General features: G+C 41.3%; 1 protein-coding gene across 10 annotated transcripts in view; it reads left to right on the top strand.

Moving 5' to 3' along the window:
* LOC133621628 (bromodomain-containing protein 4-like) overlaps nt 1–15,510 on the top strand; it is a 30,487-nt gene extending 14,977 nt beyond the window's left edge. For 5 of the 10 annotated variants that reach the window (XM_061983830.1, XM_061983831.1, XM_061983823.2 and 2 more), the window contains exons 5-22: nt 2,346–2,483; nt 2,564–2,696; nt 2,778–3,076; nt 3,162–3,533; nt 4,558–4,686; nt 4,766–4,987; nt 5,066–5,280; nt 5,480–5,580; nt 5,636–5,920; nt 6,139–6,237; nt 6,316–6,693; nt 6,773–7,375; nt 9,695–9,786; nt 9,875–9,995; nt 10,149–10,282; nt 10,412–10,602; nt 10,679–10,946; nt 14,116–15,510. In XM_061983830.1, coding sequence (XP_061839814.1) covers nt 2,346–2,483; nt 2,564–2,696; nt 2,778–3,076; nt 3,162–3,533; nt 4,558–4,686; nt 4,766–4,987; nt 5,066–5,280; nt 5,480–5,580; nt 5,636–5,920; nt 6,139–6,237; nt 6,316–6,693; nt 6,773–7,375; nt 9,695–9,786; nt 9,875–9,995; nt 10,149–10,282; nt 10,412–10,602; nt 10,679–10,946; nt 14,116–14,181 — 3,846 coding nt within the window. In that variant the 3' untranslated portion in view covers nt 14,182–15,510. The remainder of the gene's footprint in view (nt 1–2,345; nt 2,484–2,563; nt 2,697–2,777; nt 3,077–3,161; nt 3,534–4,557; nt 4,687–4,765; nt 4,988–5,065; nt 5,281–5,479; nt 5,581–5,635; nt 5,921–6,138; nt 6,238–6,315; nt 6,694–6,772; nt 7,376–9,694; nt 9,787–9,874; nt 9,996–10,148; nt 10,283–10,411; nt 10,603–10,678; nt 10,947–14,115) is intronic. The other 5 variants (XM_061983826.1, XM_061983825.2, XM_061983827.1 and 2 more) reach the window with 5 other exon arrangements.
* The last annotated feature ends 4,001 nt before the right edge of the window (nt 15,511–19,511 follow it).

The raw sequence follows: 19,511 nt of genomic DNA, 5'->3' as shown, positions 1-19,511 counted from the left end.
CGCTTTATTAACTCGCGCTAATAATATGCAGTGAACACATACAGGAGCTGACGTCGGCAACACACTCCACGGAGTGCCAATGCTGAGATAACAGCTCATTCGGCACTCCCTCGCTGACGTCACATAGCACTTGGCAACAGGCATCGCCTTTTAAAAGGCACAAACGCACACACTTATCTCACAAAACAGCTCTAAATCATTCACGCTGATATTACTTTTTTACTTCTATATTATGCTTGCTTACTTCTGCTATTTCTCAAATTTCCTGTACAGTAGATATATGTAAATATATACATTTATAAATAAAAAATAAAAAATTTGGAATTGTATTTTTCCTACATGAAATAATGGAAGTATAAATAATCTGTTCCAGAGTCAAACTGTCACCATCATAAAACTTTATTAACTTGGATGGACAGTCAGTGATCTATTTGTGGTGCAATGGCAGGGGTGGGCAAGCCCCGACCCGTGAGCCACATGGGCCCCGCCAAACTTCCTTATCTGGCCTGCTGAATGTTGCTGAACTATATATTTTTTAAACAGCCAAGTAGCCATGAATTGATTAACGTGGACCCCGACTTAAACAAGTTGAGAAACTTATTCTGTGTTACCATTTAGTGGTCAATTGTACGGAATATGTACTGTACTGTGCAATCTACTAATAAAAGTTTCAATCAATCAATCAAAGCCAGCATGATGAATCACAATACTATTGTGGCCACCTCAAGTTGGATTGAAAATATACATAAACTATACATATACACGTAAAACCCTCTCCCCCACAGTGCACACAAGTCAAACACACCGGGCAATGTACGATAAACTATTGCTGATAAAACTGCAATAAAACTCCTAATAGTTAGTATTTCCATTTTTTAACTTAAAATATTGTAAATGTGTAATTAAGTACCACACTTTGATAAACTCAGGTGAATCTGTTCATTTACTGAAGAATCACGCTAGTATGCTAATGGCTGTTTAGTTAGCATAAATGCTAACATGAATACAAGATAAATTAACGTCTTTTCTCATTAAGAAGCGACATACCCTAATCTCAACACATCACTGGTGGAGCAACTAAGCTACTCAGTTGTGCACATTGAACTTGCAGGCTACTAGCACAGACTTATATGTAAGTACTTGTATGTAATTCATAAGTGTATTTGGAATAAATGTTAATAAAAGAGTTGCTGGTGATAAACCAATCTTATGACCTTGTTTGCTTACATACACTATGTATGCAAATGTTGTGAAATAGTGTGTACATAATCACAACTATGTATGCTAACCTGTGCAATGATACCTGCAGACATACATTCGTGTGTGCGAAATAAGTGCAATAGGGCAATGTGCAATTTACACTAGCACTTAACAAACATGTGAATTAGCTCTTTGTAACGTTCAATGTGCAATTTTCTTATTGTATTTCTTAACACTCAAACACTTAGCACCTGAGCACTTAATCACCCTTACACTTAAATCCAACTTTATATGGTTGTTTAATTGCTAGTCTTAGTAATTTGGTTTATTATTTCTTGTTTTTTTTGTCCTACTTTACTTTCTATTATTGTTTTATTGTTGTCTATGGCCTTGTTTTCCTGTTGTTTGGTTCAGTCCTGTTCTTATGTGTTTGGCATTAATTGCCACAAAGACAAAAGTTGGAAATTAGCCACTGGCTACAAAGTTGTATATTTACACTTGTGTGTTCATCAATATGTACTGTCCCTGTTTTAGAAATAAAGCCAAAGTCAATACTTGTGAAATGTTCTTAAATTATACTGTAAAAATTTAATTTTGCCCATATGGGATATATAAGGGGAGAATTTGCAGATAAAGCAGCTTTGGTTGCAGGTAACATGTCTTAGTGTCATTTAATTTCCATTTGTTTGTTTGTTTTGAATTGATATGTATTCACAAACACAATCTGATTTATTATGTACATGTAGCACATACAAGGGGGGCTTGTGTAAATATGACCTTGGGGAAATTTGTAGATTTCAAAACTTTTGATTGCCATTTTTAAAGGTGTTCCTCCACTATTGACGCTTTTCAGTTATTTTTGTGTTTCCCAGATCACATCCCTGATCACAAGTAAGTATGCTTCTATGGTGGCATGAGGCGTCACCAAAAAAACAAGGACTTGGATGCTCACAGAGCTGAAGTCTTGCATGATATTGTAAAAACTTTACGTTGGACTGGCAGATTTTTGTTTTTCAACCTTTCGAGTGGTGTTTTCCTCCCGTTTTTAAGTTTGTTTAGTGGTTCTGAGAACAGTCTTGTCTGAGCTAACATGGCCATCTTAGACATCTGTTTTAAAAAGTTTTTGCTTCCTCATGTCTGTTTAGGACTACTATAAGATCATCAAAACCCCCATGGACATGGGCACCATAAAGAAGCGTCTGGAGAACCATTTCTACAAAAATGCCCAGGAGTGTATTCACGACTTCAACACGATGTTTACTAACTGCTACATCTACAATAAGGTCTGTAACTGGCGGCAGCGGCGACCAAGCATTTCTAAAAAATTTTAAAACAACTTTTTAATGTGCATTGTGCTATGTAGCCTTCTGATGACATCGTATTAATGGCCAAAGCCTTGGAAAAGCTCTTTCTCCAGAAGATCACGGAGATGCCACAGGAGGAGACGGAGATTGCTGTGATCTCTAAGGGACGCCGCGGCATCAAACGGGAGCCAGGTAAGATGTTAGGTCATGATTGGACAATTGTCGAAATACATGGTTTGGACTGCTTCAAATTGACTCTTTTTTATGTTTCAGCTCTGATCACCATGTCCGAGTCAAGCCAAGAGTTATCTCCCTCAAACACCACCCATACACGAGTCTTTTCAACTCCTTCGACTCTGTCACAGACCCATCACTCTCCAACCCCTCCTGTTCTGGCCCAGCCCCCACGCGTGCCTCCTACACCCACAGCTCACGCACCTCATCTAGGACCCCCGTACCCTCTCTCAACAGCAGGCGCCATGCCCCAGGGTACGACCTCTGTCCCCCCTCTGGCTATCACGCACCCAGGCCTCCATCCTGGCCAGATGCTGCAGAGTCCTGCACTTATTAAGGTACAGGACATAATTACTGACAAGCTGTAAGAGAATTATTTTCATTATTGTCATTATTTATTTAGTTTTTGTGATGATTCAATAGCAAAGGAAGAGCCAGAAGAGGAAAGCAGATACCACCACGCCCACAGCAAATGACCAGCTCAGCGAATCGTCGCCCATCTCGGTGGAGATTCGACCGCGCCGAGAGAACAGCCGCCCATCAAAGCAGCCTAAGCGAGACCCGTTGCAGCCGGACTCCCAGCACCACCCAGGCGGCGGGTTGGAGACGGGAGGCATGTTGACGCCCAAGCGGCAGGATCAGTTACATTCCTGTGCCCAGCTAGTCAAAGAGATGCTGTCAAAGAAGCACTTTGCATATGCTTGGCCCTTCTACTTGCCCGTCGACTCAAAAGCTCTTGGCCTTCACGACTACCACGACATCATCAAGCACCCCATGGACCTGAGCACCGTCAAGGTGACTCTTAATTGGCCTTTGAGTTTTTATTACTATTAAGGATTAGTACAGGGCAAGGTATATATATATATATATATATATATATATATATTTTGTATATTTCTGTTTATCCTCCGATTTGTTCGAAATTAGAACAAAATTGTCCCAAAAGAATAAAATAAAAGTGCAGACCTCCCTGTTAGGCCACCTCAAAAAAGTCCTGAACCAGAAGGTAATGCAGATCAGCTCCAAAATGTAATCACTTGTTCCCTATCCCATTTCCTGAAAGGTAGATGAAAGCCCGACCATATATTTTTGAGCTATTAACAGTAGAATGAAAGAAACCGTGAATCCTCTTGTCAGCAAGGCCGCTAGCATACACACACAGAAATTCAACCTCATAACGTTGTAGAAATGATCCGGATCAGGCTTAAAATCTGGTTAAAGTTCCAGGAAATACTCTCTATAACTTTTTCAGTTATTTTATTAACTAACTACACAGACAAACTCAGTGGCAAAGATTACATAATTGAAATCAAGCCTTCACCCTCATAAAACCTTGTATTACCTGTAAACGTGTTTAAGTGACGTGTAATGTTGATGTTGACTTGGTATTGCTTTACCCATAATGTACCTAACAGCTCGGACAGAAACATGGGCCACAAGTCACAAGTTCAATTTCTGGTTGTATGGTCATCTTCACACTTTTCCTCTGACATCGTTTTTTCAATGATGTCATGAAAAATGAAATGAACACTGATGCAACTGAATAATTATTTCTAGTTCCAAATTGTAAGACCTTAGGGACTTTTTGACTTCAGAGGGTTTCACTGTATGATACATTTGATGTATTTTACAATACTTACCAAGAAGATTACTGGTATTATAATTATAATTACACTTTCAATCAATGAGAGAATAATTTTCTGTTTTCTATACATTGTGCTGGCCCCTATCAGCACCTTTGGGGATTTAATAATGTTAAGTTTTTTCTGAAAATGACAAATAATGTAACATGGCTTTCAAAATGTTTTACCTCCTCCAGAAAAAACTGGACAACCGGCAGTACAGAGACCCTCAAGAGTTTGCAGCGGACGTGCGGGTGATGTTCTCCAACTGTTACAAATATAATCCACCAGGCCACGATGTGGTGGCGATGGCGCGCAAACTACAGGTGAGCTTTACTAACCTGATGTCAGATCAGATACATTTTAGTATTTTTTTTCTCCTGCTCATCCTCCAACTTTTGCCAGGACGTCTTTGAGATGCGTTTTGCCAAGATGCCCGATGAGCCGGAGGAGCCCGCCTCTGTTCCCACGCCGTCATCTGCTCTCCACCCCGCCCCCTCCACTCGGCAGGTACCGCCACCTCCTAATGTCTCGGAAGATGACAGCTCCAGTTTGTCTGAATCAGAGTCCTCAGTGGCAGACTCTGATCAAGAGAGGCAGCAGCGACTCGCTGTGTTGCAGGAACAGGTAAGATAATTTATTCGGAATGAGGTTTTTGAAATGTGATAAGTGGGTGATGACCACATTTTTTTTGTGTGTTTTTAGCTCAAGGCTGTCCACGAGCAGTTGGCCGCACTCTCTCAGCCTCAGGTCTGCAAGCCCAAGAAGAAAGAGCGAGACAAAAAGGAGAAGAAGAAGGAAAAGCACAAGAAGAAGATTGGAGCAGAGGAGCCCCCAGAGGCCGCCATTCTTCAGATTTCCAAGAAGAGCAAAAGCAACAAAGACCCGCTGGCTGCAAAAAAGGAGAGGAAAAGACCTGGGTCAGTCACACCATCGCTTACATATCGGAATGCATGAAAATAATCTATATGATATCAGGTTGAATACATTGTGGTCATCTGCAGGCTTGCATGACATTTCATGACATCTAGTGACTTCTACCTTTATGACATATGCATTTAGGCTGTTCAAAGGTAAATGATGCATTATCTCATCAGTTGATGTGTTTATGAATTGCAGTAAGAAAGAAGGCATCAAAAACAGTCGTCCTGCCGTGCCCCCTCAAACTGGGCCCACCCCTCTCGTCCCCTCAGCCTCCCTTGAAGCGGACGATGACATGGGTGTGTATTTGAGCTAATTAAGACTCTTAAGGTCATTTATTTAACAATGGCTTAGTGTCAGCCATCTCCTGCACCTCCTCAGATTTATTTGGGGGAGCGGCCGCTGTCGGGGGCAAGCCCATGTCGTACGAAGAGAAGCGCCAGCTAAGCCTGGACATCAACAAGTTGCCCGGTGACAAGCTGGGCCGCGTCGTGCACATAATTCAAACACGCGAGCCCTCCATGAAGAATTCCAACCCGGATGAGATCGAGATCGACTTTGAGACGCTTAAGCCTTCCACGCTGCGAGAGCTGGAGAAGTACGTCTCCAGCTGCCTCAAGAGGAAGAAGAAGTCGTCAGGTAGGATGTTTGATTAGACACTCAGAATAGTCAATGAGACTTCATCTTTACCTGCTTGTTGTGTGTTTAATACAAAGAGGTTCATTAGGCCTTCAAAAAATTATGCAATTTGTTATTCTTATAGCCAGACCTGTGTGTTTACTTCCGTACCTGACGGTTTCAGCTACAACTGTTGCCTTCCTCAGAGGTTGTCACGTGATGTTGTGTGTTTGTCGCAGTAGAAAAGCCTCTGGAAATGACAAACGTCACCAAGTTAAAGACAGGATCTTCATCCTCAGGCACCAGTGACTCCTCTGATAGTGACGACTCTGACAATGGTACCACACATAAATAGACGTTAACTTATATATATATATATTTTTTTAGATCAAATATAATATTCCTGTGTTTACCAGGGCTGGTTCCCAAACAGCAGAAGACTCTGTCAAACAAGGACACCAAGAGGCCGCAACAGCAGTCTGTCGCCAGCACCGCCAGCCCCGTCGCTCCGCAGCATCCAGTAGTCCAGACCAAACTGCCATTTGTCCCTCCTTCCCATGTTCCAGTCTCTGTCCCTGCTCTGGAGTCATCACAGTTGCTGACCGCTGGATTTGACCCTTTGGCCCACTTTATGAACCCTCACATGACACAGCCCAACACTGAGCCCAGTCCAGTCATTACCACCCCTTGCCCCACCCTCACCTCTGGTCTCCTCAACGTAAACACACCTACTGCGCCGACACCCACTGAGCCGCACCCGTTTTTAAATCAACATCCCGTCATACCTTCACCGGGTGAGTAAACCGTTGTGCCAGGAGTCGAGGTTATGTCAAATACGTGTCTATCATGTACTTATATTCCTTTATTTTACAGCCCTCCATAACGCTCTCCCCCAGCAACCAGCAAGACCTAGCAACCATGCCGCGCCACTTCCTCCTAAGAACTCTCAGCCACCGCCATCCACGCTCCCCCCTCTGCCTGTGTCCTCACATCAGCTTCAGAGCACTCTTCCTCTACCGCTTCTTCAGCCCGTTTCACGCCCCCGTGTACCTTCGCCTCCGTCGCATGGCATCTTGGGAACCCTCTCTGCTCAACCTCCGCAAGCCCTGCTGGAGGACGACGAAGAGCCGACACCCACCACCGACGACACGCCACACCTCAGCCAGGTCCAAAACTTCTTGCAGTCACTTCAACCGCGGTTATCTGTGCAGAACCAACCGCTGCACACGCACTCGCCTGTACAAAGCGCTCCTCATTTAGTGCCCTCGATGCACACGCAAGCTGTAATGTCGTCCGCCCCCGTGACGTTGCAGCGACACAGCTCTGGCCACATTCACGCTCAGCATTCCTTCCCGCATGCTTTCGCCACAGCGGTGCAGCAACAGAAGGGGGCGACGCTCCAGCAGAAGCTGCAGCAGCTGCAACAACATCAGCAGCAGCCCTCCCCACGCATCAAAGGCGAGCCTTTCTCTACAGGTAAGACAGGCACGTAAGCACCTGCAGCTGTCCAGGTTATTTATATTTCTTCTAGGCTGCAGCTATCAATTATTTTAGTAATACATTGCTTAGTTTGTTCAATTAATCAAGTAATTGGATAAAACACACTTTACAGCCTCAATGCGTTTTTCAGGGAAAATAATTAAATTCAACAATTTTTCTGGTAGCAATAACCTTCACCTTCTATTTAGCTATTTGTTTACCACTTTCTCTTTACCATTTTACCTTTTTTTTACCTTCTATTGCTTGTATTCAGACATTTGACTTCTTCCCGGAAGTGTGGAGAAAAGAAAGCGGTGGTCAACCAAGCCAAGAAGGCTATTGTGCAGCAAGCAACGTGCAAACTGAGTACGCAAGGAGCCTAGATTTTCCTGCAAAATGCAGATAAAAGCAAAAAGTCCAACTCTGCAGTGAAATAGATCCTTATACTTATCGCTATAGTAAAAAAAGTATTTTCGAGTTATAACAAGGATTATCCGTCAGTGGAGTTCCCAGATACATTGAACTATCGTGTGCTCCAACTTCATTCATTATACATGACAAAACAAATGGAAACTTGTAAAGGATGGAGGGCTACAACTTCTTTGTGTGTGGCTGGGTCAAAGAAATTGGTATCAAGACTCTCCCGGATAAATATGCATTGTTTTTGCTCGGGTAAGGTTGCATTTAATGATTCAACTTTCAACACCCGTGACTGCATATGCATTTTACCGAATTATTATCATATTTAATTTTTGCCCTGTTATCATATGTTATCCGACACATTTGTGTTTCTCTCTTGGTGGTCCATTGGATTCGATGACATCTCTTCTCCCATAATGGTGATTAGTGTAGCTTAATTGTTAGGGTTGTGAATAGATAAGTGGCGAGTGTGAGGTCAAGTGGCGAGTGTGAGATCAGGTTAGAGGGCTCCGGTGACTTCTTTCTTTGATGGCTCCAAAGTCTGAGGCACACCTTTTCCCACATGTGGGGCATAATGCGCTCTCGCTTGGAAAAAGAGGAGTTTTATTCATGCGCTCGCGACGCCAATGGCGGTGTTCTTCACGGGCTTGCACCAAGGATACCTCAAGTCCTCTACAGCACAGTGACAAGTTGACATCCAGGAGTCTTGGTCCTTAGCAAGGTGCTCCAAGTTGGAAGGATCCACCCCACCCTTCTTTAAGATGATCTTTGAGGCGTTTCTTTTGCCCTCCTACACTACGGCGACCAGTGGGAAGTTCTTAGTCGAGAAAAGTGCGGGGGAGTCTGTTTTCTTCCATGCGATAAACAAGGCCGACCCATATGAGCTGGCGCTGGATGATCAGGGCTTCGACACTTATGCAGCTAGTGCACTGGAGAATGGTGACATGTGGAACGCGGTCTGCCCAGGTGATCCCAATGATCCGCTGAAGACATCTCATATGAAAGGCTTCAAGATTCTTCATGTGGGCCCTGTATAAGGTCCAGGCCTCACAGCTGTACAGGAGGGCAGAGATACACACAGCCTTGTAAACAGCAGTCTTGGTGGGGATGGTAATGTTTCGATTTCTGAAAGCGTGATTTGAAAGACGACCAAAGGTACTTGTCACCCGTAACTGTATATCCATTTAACAAACGACAATTACTGAATCGTCACCATATTTAATTTTTGTCCTCTTATCATATGTACTCTGACACATTTGTGTACAAAATAAACAAGAGGGAAGACGTAGAATTAACTTTTCTGACAAAGTATTATTGACTCTTGATTTTCTGGTTTCTGTTTTTTTAAAGATTAAAATACAAATGATATCACCATTATACTTCAATGGGAAATGCTGAACAAGTAAAGTACATTAAAAGTATATCAAACAAACCTTTAACAAAGTGGTCACTGCAAACTTGTGCGTTCTTTGGCTGCTCTCTTGTACTAGAGTGCATGCCACTTTTGTTGTCGTCTTTTGTAAAATCTTGCACTCCTCCACCTTTCTTGATTACCTCTTGAGGAACTCTGAAGAAACGTTGATCTTTTTTGCAATTTGAATGGCTCGTATTGTCGACTACAACACAAGCATAGGGCCATTTTTCTTCGAGAAAGGCTAAATGGCACATAGAACCATTAAGAGCAGACACTGCTTGACCACCACGCATATTCAATGAGGCAGACGTGTCCTGGACATGATGTCATTAAAATGTACTTTCTTTTATCTTCTGTTTACCATATTTTACCTTCTGTTTACAATGTTTGCCTTTTATTTACCATATTTTATTTAACATATTGCCCTTTGCTGCTTTACAGCTGTGTTGCTTGAACATTTCCAATGCTTGCTACTGTTCCAGGTTGCCTGCGTGACAGCCCCTCGCCACTAATGATGCACTCTCCCCTGATGCCTCACTTCCAAACAGGATCTCCCTCACAGATCAAGAAAAATGTCAGTAATTCGCCTTGGGACATTACATCAAGAGTGTATAATCAAATAAGTGTGTTTGAATGTAATAATTATTGGACTGTTTGTATAGGATCAGAGATCTAACTTGGTGGGGGTCAGAGAGGAGAAACCCTCCCACTCACCAGTGCTGCCCCCATCCCCGTTCAGCCCTGCCATGCGTCTCGACACACAAAAACCTGAGAGTAAACACAGTAAGTATGCTCCACAATTAAACCACCTAGTATTTGTTCTCTGCTAATGGGTTAATATAGGCCCCCCAAATCTGGTCATCTAAGTAAATGTTTTAATAAAAATGTCTTTGTTTGATTTGTAAAAGTAATTCCGGTTTTCTTGGCTCTCTTAAGAATCAGAAGTAAAGTCATCGGATGGTTCTCGCTCGGTTTCTCGCCTTCCTGACACCCTGGTGCAGCCTTGCCCTCAGCAAGACACTAAAGTTAAACAAGAGTCCAAAACGTCCGGCGGCCCCAAGAGGACACCGGTATGTTTGAGCGACAATTACTGCACAACACCTGACACTGTATTTACCTATCACAGGAAACATGCCATTCGTGTCTCACTGGAGTTCAATGTCTCACTGGAGTTCAATTATTTGCCTTCTCCATCCCAGGACGTGAAGTTAAAGAACATGGGCTCTTGGGCGAGCTTGGCCCAGAGGTCGCAGTCCACGCCGGCATCTGCAGTTCGCTCCTCCAGCGATAGCTTCGAGCAGTTTAGACGTGCTGCCAGGGAGAAGGAGGAGCGGGAGAGACAGCTGAAGGCTCAGGCAGAGCAGGCCAGGAGGGAGCAGGAGAAGCTGCGGTAAGCAACCACAGGACACTCATGTCTCATATTATTTCTATTTCAAGTCAGCATGCTTTTTCTTTTTCTTTTACAGCCGCGACGACGAAGACACTGTGGAGCACTCTCGCCGTACACAGGATGACGGCCGCCGTCGCCATGAACAGCTACAGCAACAGCAGCAACAGCAGCAATCACCACTTGCGGCCACGCCTCCGGCTTCTACCCCGCCCACTCAGTCCCCACAAGCTCCACCCATCCAGCCTCCGGCCCCACCTCCAACTTCCTCAGCTGCACAGAATGCCCTCGACCAACAGAGGGAGATGGCGCGCCGCCGTGAGCAGGAGCGTCGCAGGAGAGAGGCAGTATGTAATTTGGACTTGTCTCCACGGTTGTTCTTATTTTGTGTGTGTATGTACAAGCGGTAGAAAATGGATGGATGGATGTATATATGTATGTATGTATATACATATATGTGTATATGTGTATATATGTATGTACCGTATATTAGGGATGTCACGGTATGAACATTTCTTATCACGGTTATTGTGACCAAAATTACTATCGCGGTAATTGCTCCAAATTTTCAAAAACTACTTATACTGAAATCTTTTTTAACCAAGTTTTATTTTGAAAACCCCCCCACAAACAATACATTCAAAATGTATGCATGTACCTCAAGTAGAAAGTTGAAAGTAAACAAACTAACGATTTTATAAACAAGTTGTGACATTGTTCCCAACACATCGCCTGCTGCATGGTAACTCTGTCCCAGCAGCTGACAGAAGGACACTAGTTGAACTTTCAGAATGAAACCGCAGCATCAAATATTTTTCTCCTCCAATAGCATTGCGCTCTTAAACGCACAGTAGAAGCGATTGAAATGAAGTGAAACGGAGCGATCTACTCTGTTAACTCGGAGGGAACATTTTCAAAGCAAAGTCCGTGTAGTCGCCGCCGCCATGGTTTCTCGAGCGTAACAGTGCAAGTGCGCATGCGCTGCGGCGCTCCAGTTTTCAGGAAGTAAGCAGTGTTGCCTAAAATGCATTAATAAATTATGGTTTTTCTGTTGAAAATGTAAACGGTATTAGTAACCATGTGGAAATTTATCGCGGTTTATCGTTATACCGTTTACCGTTACATCCCTAATATATATATATATATATATATATATATATATATGTATGTATGTATGTTTATGTGTGTGTGTGTGTGTGTATACATATATATATATATATATATATATGTGTATATATATATATATATATATATATATATATATATATATATATATATATATATATATATGTGTATATATATATATATATATATATATATATATATATATATATATATATATATATATATATATATATATATATATATATATATATGTGTATATATGTATATATATATATATATATATATATATATATATATATATGTATGTATGTATATATATATGTATGTATATATGTGTATATAAGTATGTACCGTATTTTCCGGACTATAAGGCGCACTTAAAATCTTTTTTTTTTTTCTCAAAACGCGACAGTGCGCCTTATAACCCTGTGCGCCTAATGCCACCTCAAAGCTATTTTATTTGGTACATGGTGTAATAATAATAAGTGTGATGAGTAGATGGCAGTCAAACATAGGAGATAAGTGTAGGCTGCACTATGATGGCAATATGACTCAAGTAAACAACACCAACATTTTATATGTTCCATTGAAAATATAGAACATTACACACGGCGCTCAAAAATCTATCAAATGTTTTAGTACAACTTTGGTAAGCTATGAAGCCGCACAGCTTGATGTGCTTCAACATACGAGTATTATTATGGTGTGTGTATATAAGGTAAGACCCATTATCTGGTGTTTTGTTTCGTAATAATATGCAAAAGCAATTTTTCTTACCTTCTGGTACCTGCTGATCTGTATTTGGGATTTGCATAAATCCTGAAAAATTGTGCGTGTCTGCCTTTGACACTGTAGTCGATAAGCTTCGTCTTTTTCTCTATTTTCTTGTTATGGGACATTCATCCTCCGCTGTTGCCATTTCTTATATAAAGTAGTGTAAAGTTCTTACGTATATCTGTGAGTAAACTCGCCATGAAAGCGCTAAAACATACAAGTGAGTTTACATTATTAACCCAAGGAACTTTAGTTATTAGAGAGTTCCGGTCAGACTGTTTTTCACGGGACACATTCGTAGTTATTAGAGAGTTCCGGTCAGACGGTTTTTCACGGGACACATTTCCGGTGTTGTTTCCGGATGAGGAAATGCTGCTCCGTTATTGAGTTAAGTAAACTCTGAATGTCATTAAAACAGTTAGCTCCATCTTTTGACACTTCTTCCACAACCGTCCTTGCACGCTACACCGCTACAACAAAGAAGATGGGGAGAAGACGCTGCCGAAGGTGAGCCACGTAAATAAGACCACCCAATAAACGGCGTATCCTGAAGTGACTGTCAGAAAGCGACTTGAAGATGATCTGTAAAACATAATCTATGCAACATTTTGACCAAAGAACCACCATTACATGTTATGTAGACCACAAGGAAGTGTTTTCCCATTTAGAAAAAAAATCATAATATGACCCCTTTAATGCGCCTTATAATCCGTTGCGTCTTTTGTATGAAAAAAGACCCGACTAGACCCACTCTTTGGCAGTGTGCCTTATAATCCGGTGCGCCCTATGGTCCAAAAAATACAAAACAGATCCGACTGTGAAAGTGTATCGCAGCAACAACTTGTGAATGAATGGCGGTTGCGAGAATCCAGTCCAGGCGTCTATCCTCCAAAATGACAGCGATCCCAAACATCTAATATTGTCCAATAATACCATCCAATTGTCGCTTCAAGAAGTTTTATTTTGACAAAATAATGCGGTGTATAAATTGAAAAGTTCCTCCAAGTGTCACTGCAGGCTGACATTGATGCGTCAGACTGATTATATCTATTAGTGGTGTGTCTATTGACCACAAAACGGCGCATCCGGAAGCAACTGTGAGAAAGCGGCTTGAAGATGATCTGTAAAACATAATCTATGCAACATTTTGACCAAATAACCACCATTACATGTTATGTAGACCAGTGGTCCCCAACCTTTTTGTAACTGCGGATCGGTCAACGCTTGAAAATTTGTCCCACGGACCGGGGGGAGGTGGGGACGGGGTAATGTTTTTTGTTTTTTTTTTAAATAAAAAAATACAATCATGTGGGCTTACGGACTGTATCCCTGCTGACTGTATTGATTTATATTGATATATAATGTAGGAACCAGAAGTATTAATAACAGAAAGAAACAACCCTTTCGTGCGAATGAGTGTGAATGGGGGAGGGAGGTTTTTTGGGTTGGTGCACTAATTGTAAGTGTATCTTGTGTTTTTTATGTTGATTTAATAAAAATAATATATATATATATATATATATATATATATATATATATATATGTTTACAGCCCTGCCCAAAACTGTGATTGTTCCCATCCTCATGACGCTCCACTCTGCTCTCTTTTCTTCTGCAGACTGACACCATTGACATTAACTTCCAGAGCGACCTGATGGCCAGTTTTGAAGAGAATCTCTTTTAAGAGGTGATGGATGTGTAAGAAGGACCTTCACTCACACACATCCACTAACATCCATATATGGACTACATTGTTCCTGTCCTTTTTCTCACAGCTGGCTTGTGTCCGGTGATGGGGTGGACGACAGATTATATTGAATAAGCGTCTTTTCCTCCGAGCGCAGATACGTTTTGGTGTCTGACACGATGTTTATAGTTGTTGGACAACACGAAAAAAAAAAACAGAAAAAAAAAACAAGAGTTCGATGTTAATCTCAGAAATGAAGAAGACAAGCAGATGTTCCCTCTCATCAAATAGTGTTATTCCCACATGGAGTTTAGCTGCCCTCCACATTGGCTTGTTTTCTCAGGACACACAACGGAACGAAACACTTTACAAAGACATCTCTCCCTCCCCTCGTCTAACCCTCCTCCTTGCACGAGTTCACTTGAAACAAGACCGCGCTATGGCGCTTAAAAAAAAGAAAAAGAAAAAAAAAAAGTCCACGAGTGTGTCCTTTCTGCCTTAGCGCTCTGGCCTGTACTCTCTATGATCACGCCCTACAAATTATACATATTATATATAAATAGATACATGAATATATATTCTATACAAGGACAAGTCAATGCTGAAGAGAGGAATTTGGTTTGTGTGGCGGTCTGTGTCGATCTCTCGGAGCATTTGTTTTTTGTAGAATTACTGTAAAAAAGAAAAAAAAGAAACATTTTTTATGATTCTATTGAGGATTTTTTTTGTCTTTTTCCTCTTATTTTCCCTTCAACTCTATGCCAAAACTGGTTGCTAAAAGTCCATTCACATTTGTTTTTTATTCGCTTTACATGACAGGATGTTTTTACTGCTATTTAATTCACCCTCCTCGTCCTCTTTTAAATCAGCATTCTGCTCGCTATTACGGACGTCACAACTTTTCTATCCGCACTTATACTTTGCATCACGTTGTACATGTTTTAGGGCTTTTAGCCGCCTTCATCTTTTTCTTAACACCTCCTGCAGAGTTTATGTACATTTGTCACACTTTCTTGTAGATTTTTCTTTTGGTTGTGGGACATTGGTCGTGACTTTTGCTCTGTGTACACTGGCCTACAGTTTTGTTTTTTTTAACGTCCCTTAGTTGACTTGACTTTCTCTTCTTACTCCTTTTTTTTTAAGTTTGTTTGGACTTCTTATTTTGTTTCTTTTTCTTTCTTAGGCTCCTTCCTCCCCCCAATTAATTTTATCCAGAACAACCTTGTTGGTATGTTGACAAATGAGGCATTGAGGTCAATAGATTCATCTTCAGAATATGGACATGTTTTTTTTAAGAAAAGTATTAAAATAATATTTTAAAAAAAACCTTGATTTGTAGCGTGTTTGGCTGCTTTGCTACTGATTTACTGACAAGAATGTGGTATTGTTATTGTGAGATTCAACCAAAAGAGGGCGTCCTCGTGAAAATGTGGATGCTTCATTTAAGGTGTATTGAAAAATCAGCCTGTACTGACTGAGACACTATTACACAATAGAGAGCTATTCATTTATTTGTTTATTATTTTGGTATAATGCAGTGCAGTCGTACAATAATAAACCTTATTAGGTGTAAACTTTAAATAAAAATTAACACAGTTAAAAATGTTACCATTTTAACATAACTCATACTAGTTATATTATAGTTATACTATTTTTAAATAGTCTTAAATGTGTCTCAGAAGTCCTGCAATAGTGTGTCTTGGAAATGTGTTTCCCAAAATCTAGCCTTTATTTTGGAATTTAGAGACTATGCAAGCCCTACTGGCACACACCATGTTGTGTGTCTAGCTTTAATGCTAATGAATGTTTTTCTTCAAGGGCTATTATGCACTTCATCTAACTTTTTACACACATGTGATCCGTAGCATGTTGTAAAGGAGTGGGACAGGAGGATACAAACGCTAGCAACAATAGCAAAGCTATTCGCTACAGTGTTAACATTATATTCACATTTTAACAGCAACAGCATGCTATAATATAATAAATATGAAATCACCAGACTTGGAGGATGTTCATTCAGTTTCATTTTGTAGTAAAAATGTAGATAACAGACATGATTCAAACAATAGTCATATCAAATGGCAACGTTCTCGCTTTAAGAAAAACTAAATGAAATCATGACAAAAAATGGTTTCACACTGTAAGAAAGCGCCTAAAGTAAATGGGATTTAAATACAGAAAAGCTAAACGAAGCCGTCATTGACACATAAACAGGAAAAAACAAAGGGGAAAGCAATGGTGAACGAGGGATGACTACTCACATCCAGTGATGAATCACAAATCTGCATAGGTAAATGTGATGATGGTGAACTCTTAAGTTTGGTGCTGTTCCAATGAGCTTTATAAAGACGACTGCCTGAAGAAAACATGAAGATTTCCACATTTATTAATGATTCCCTAATTCTTTCCAGAGATTGTAGTTGACAGGGCTTTTAAGATGTATAGCGAGGCCTGCTTATTCCCCCCTCCCCCAAAGTCCGGGAAGGCTCATGTAGCTAGAGGTGGGTCAAAGGTTTTGGTATGTCCATGAGGAAGGTCTTTCCCCTTTATTAAACTTCAAAAACAAGTGTTCAAGCCCCTCTTCTCTCAAAGTGGAGCAAACGAGTGAGGGAGTCGATCGATTTTTCTCACACATTACTGTCAGAACATCGATAAAAAGTCATTTTTGCATCGTGACCTTTAAGAAACAACTGTGTTTGCCTCTTGTTGAGTCTCTCTCACACGTGTGACTGAGAGACCAAGTAGTTCAAGATGAAACAAGAAGTTGAAACATGTGTGGAATCTCACTGAAGGAAGAGAGAATAGCTTTAGGAACTGGACCGCTGTGCAGGATATTCTTTTACAACCCAGGAGAGGATGTTGTGGCCAGGACCAGTTGAAACCAGCCAGGGGATATTCAAAACCATCTCCTCAAGGGATGGGAGGTGACGGTGAGCGCTCCAACACCAAGCTGAGACGTGCAGAGACATGGAAGCGTAAAAGCAAGAAGTGACACGTTCAATGTTTGCAGTGTGCGCGAACGAGAGCTTAAACAGTGCATGTGCACGAGCTGTCATGTGACTTTTCTAAAAATTTAATGCGGTGGACAATTCCTGGAAACACTTCTGTACTGTCAGTGCTCTGAAGTTTTTTGTTTTAGAGGGAAATGTATTTACAAGGCATCTGTGGTTATTTTACAACAGCTGGCTCACACGGCCCTCCTCTGCACACAGCGGTTAAATCATCTGACAACAAGCAAAAACAAAAAGGACTTAAGTTATTTATTACCAGTTCGTGTCACTTTATAATAGATATAATGATACTTTTTAAATGTATGCTATTTCCCTTTACATGATGTTATGCAGTCTTACTATATTTTAGTTATTTTTTTGTTGCGACTTGTCCAGGGTGTACCCCCGCCTTCCACCCGAATGCAGCTGAGATAGGCTCCAGCTTGGGGTCGCGGGGGTATGTTACATATGTTACATATGTATATGTTAGCTAACGAGACAATCAGATGGACAGTGGCTATACAGTATTATACAAGTCTAAATTTAATCTAGCTTTCCAAAACAATTTTGTGTAGCCCACCTTCGTGAAATGTGTGGGACTTTTATCCAAAGCATCATCAAATACATATAAAACAATCACTGTAAACATGATCATTTAAGGGAAGAATGTAATACAAAATATCAATAGAAAGTGTCAAGACAGAATAAACTCTCTGCTGCTGCAGCAACAGAGATACATTCTATAGGTCCTTAAGATATATAGATAACTAATGTATTCATACATTGTTTATGTAGGATATACGCATGTATATATAACCTAATCATATTGTTTCTTCAACTTAAAAATAGCTGACCGTTTTTTTCCCCCTTCTCTGGGATTATATTCCCAGTTTTGATCTCGGACGTCTGGTCACTAATAGCATATAAGAATATTCTATTACTGTTGAGCAAACTATGAATAATAAAACATGTGTCCTTTATCATAGCTACACGTATGACAAAAAACTGTGAAAATCAGTGGTATTCAGTGAGGTAAAATTAATTAAATGCGCTGACAGTTCATTGCTCCTGCCAAATGAATTGCACTGAGTGGAGCGGATCACCACTGCACGACGGCGGCCCCGCGTCTCGTCAGCGCCAGTAGGCAGTAGCGGTCGATGCTGCATCTACTTATAAGATGTCTGTGATTGTATCCTCCTACAGTGTGCAGTGAAGCATGTTCAGCTGTTCCTCATCTTGCAGGGATGATACTAGCTAAAGCACTACTGACTGCAGATGGACGTTAGCCGCTAGCTAGCTAATGGCCAACAAGAGTCAGAGCCAAGCTCCTCTTGCAGAGCAGCGCTTCAGTGTTTATAGTTTGAACTTTATGTTAGTTTTTATGCCAAAATGCGTCCATTCTCCCATTTCTATCTCCAGTGTTTCTGCTTGTAAGTACTCCGTGCATTGCCTAAGATGCGCCTCTGCTCATTTTACCAGCAATGTCACAACGTGACGATGGCGCGTCATGTCCGGAAAAAAAAAGAGTACCTGTATTTTTAAGAAGCAGTATAGTAACATTTTAAATTTCTTAGTACCACAGTTTGCATGTTCTCCCCGTGACTGTGTGGGTTCCCTCTGGGTACTCCGGCTTCCTCCCACCTCCAAAGACATGCACCTGGGGATAGGGATGATGTTCGAAACCGGTTCTCCCGGTTGTTCGATAAGAAAAGAACCGATTCCATGGACTCGAATCCCTTTTTGAGAACCGGTTCCCGTTATCGAGGCCACTATAATAAAGAAAAAGAGTTGGTTCTTTATTCGAATCACTGGGAACGAATCCCATCCCACAGGAAATGCCCTGTGGGACATCACAGGAAATGACGTAGCTCAGTCATTAGGTGGCAGATACAGAAAGCAGCAAAAATAATGGACCGGAAAAAACGCCTTAAGACATGGCTTCATTTTACAAAAAAATACGACGAGGAAACGACAATATGCAATTATTGCCAGGCTTCGCTCTCATGTAAGGGGGAAGTACAACAAGCATGTTGAAACATGTTCAAGCCGTACATAACTTGAACGTTCGAGAACCGTAGCGTGTCTTCGACACTTGGAGAAGCAGCGACAGAGATGACGAAGCAGCCCCTCTTCCTCTGCTTCAACCTACAGCTCCAGTGATAGTGGCGGTGAGTAACTAACGTTAACTGTTGCCGGTTAATTTTCATATTTGCTCACTTGTGGCCTTTAGGCTAAAATAAGGTTCCCTTTTTATGTCAACCAGGACTGCAGTAATGTTAGCTAGACTAACGTTACCTAAGCATAGTCAGTGGCTAACGGTAACCTTTTTGTATGCGT

The sequence above is a fragment of the Nerophis lumbriciformis genome, linkage group LG25 (assembly GCF_033978685.3).
Source record: "Nerophis lumbriciformis linkage group LG25, RoL_Nlum_v2.1, whole genome shotgun sequence".
Taxonomy (NCBI): domain Eukaryota; kingdom Metazoa; phylum Chordata; class Actinopteri; order Syngnathiformes; family Syngnathidae; genus Nerophis; species Nerophis lumbriciformis.
This window is presented reverse-complemented; position numbering and strand designations above follow the sequence as displayed.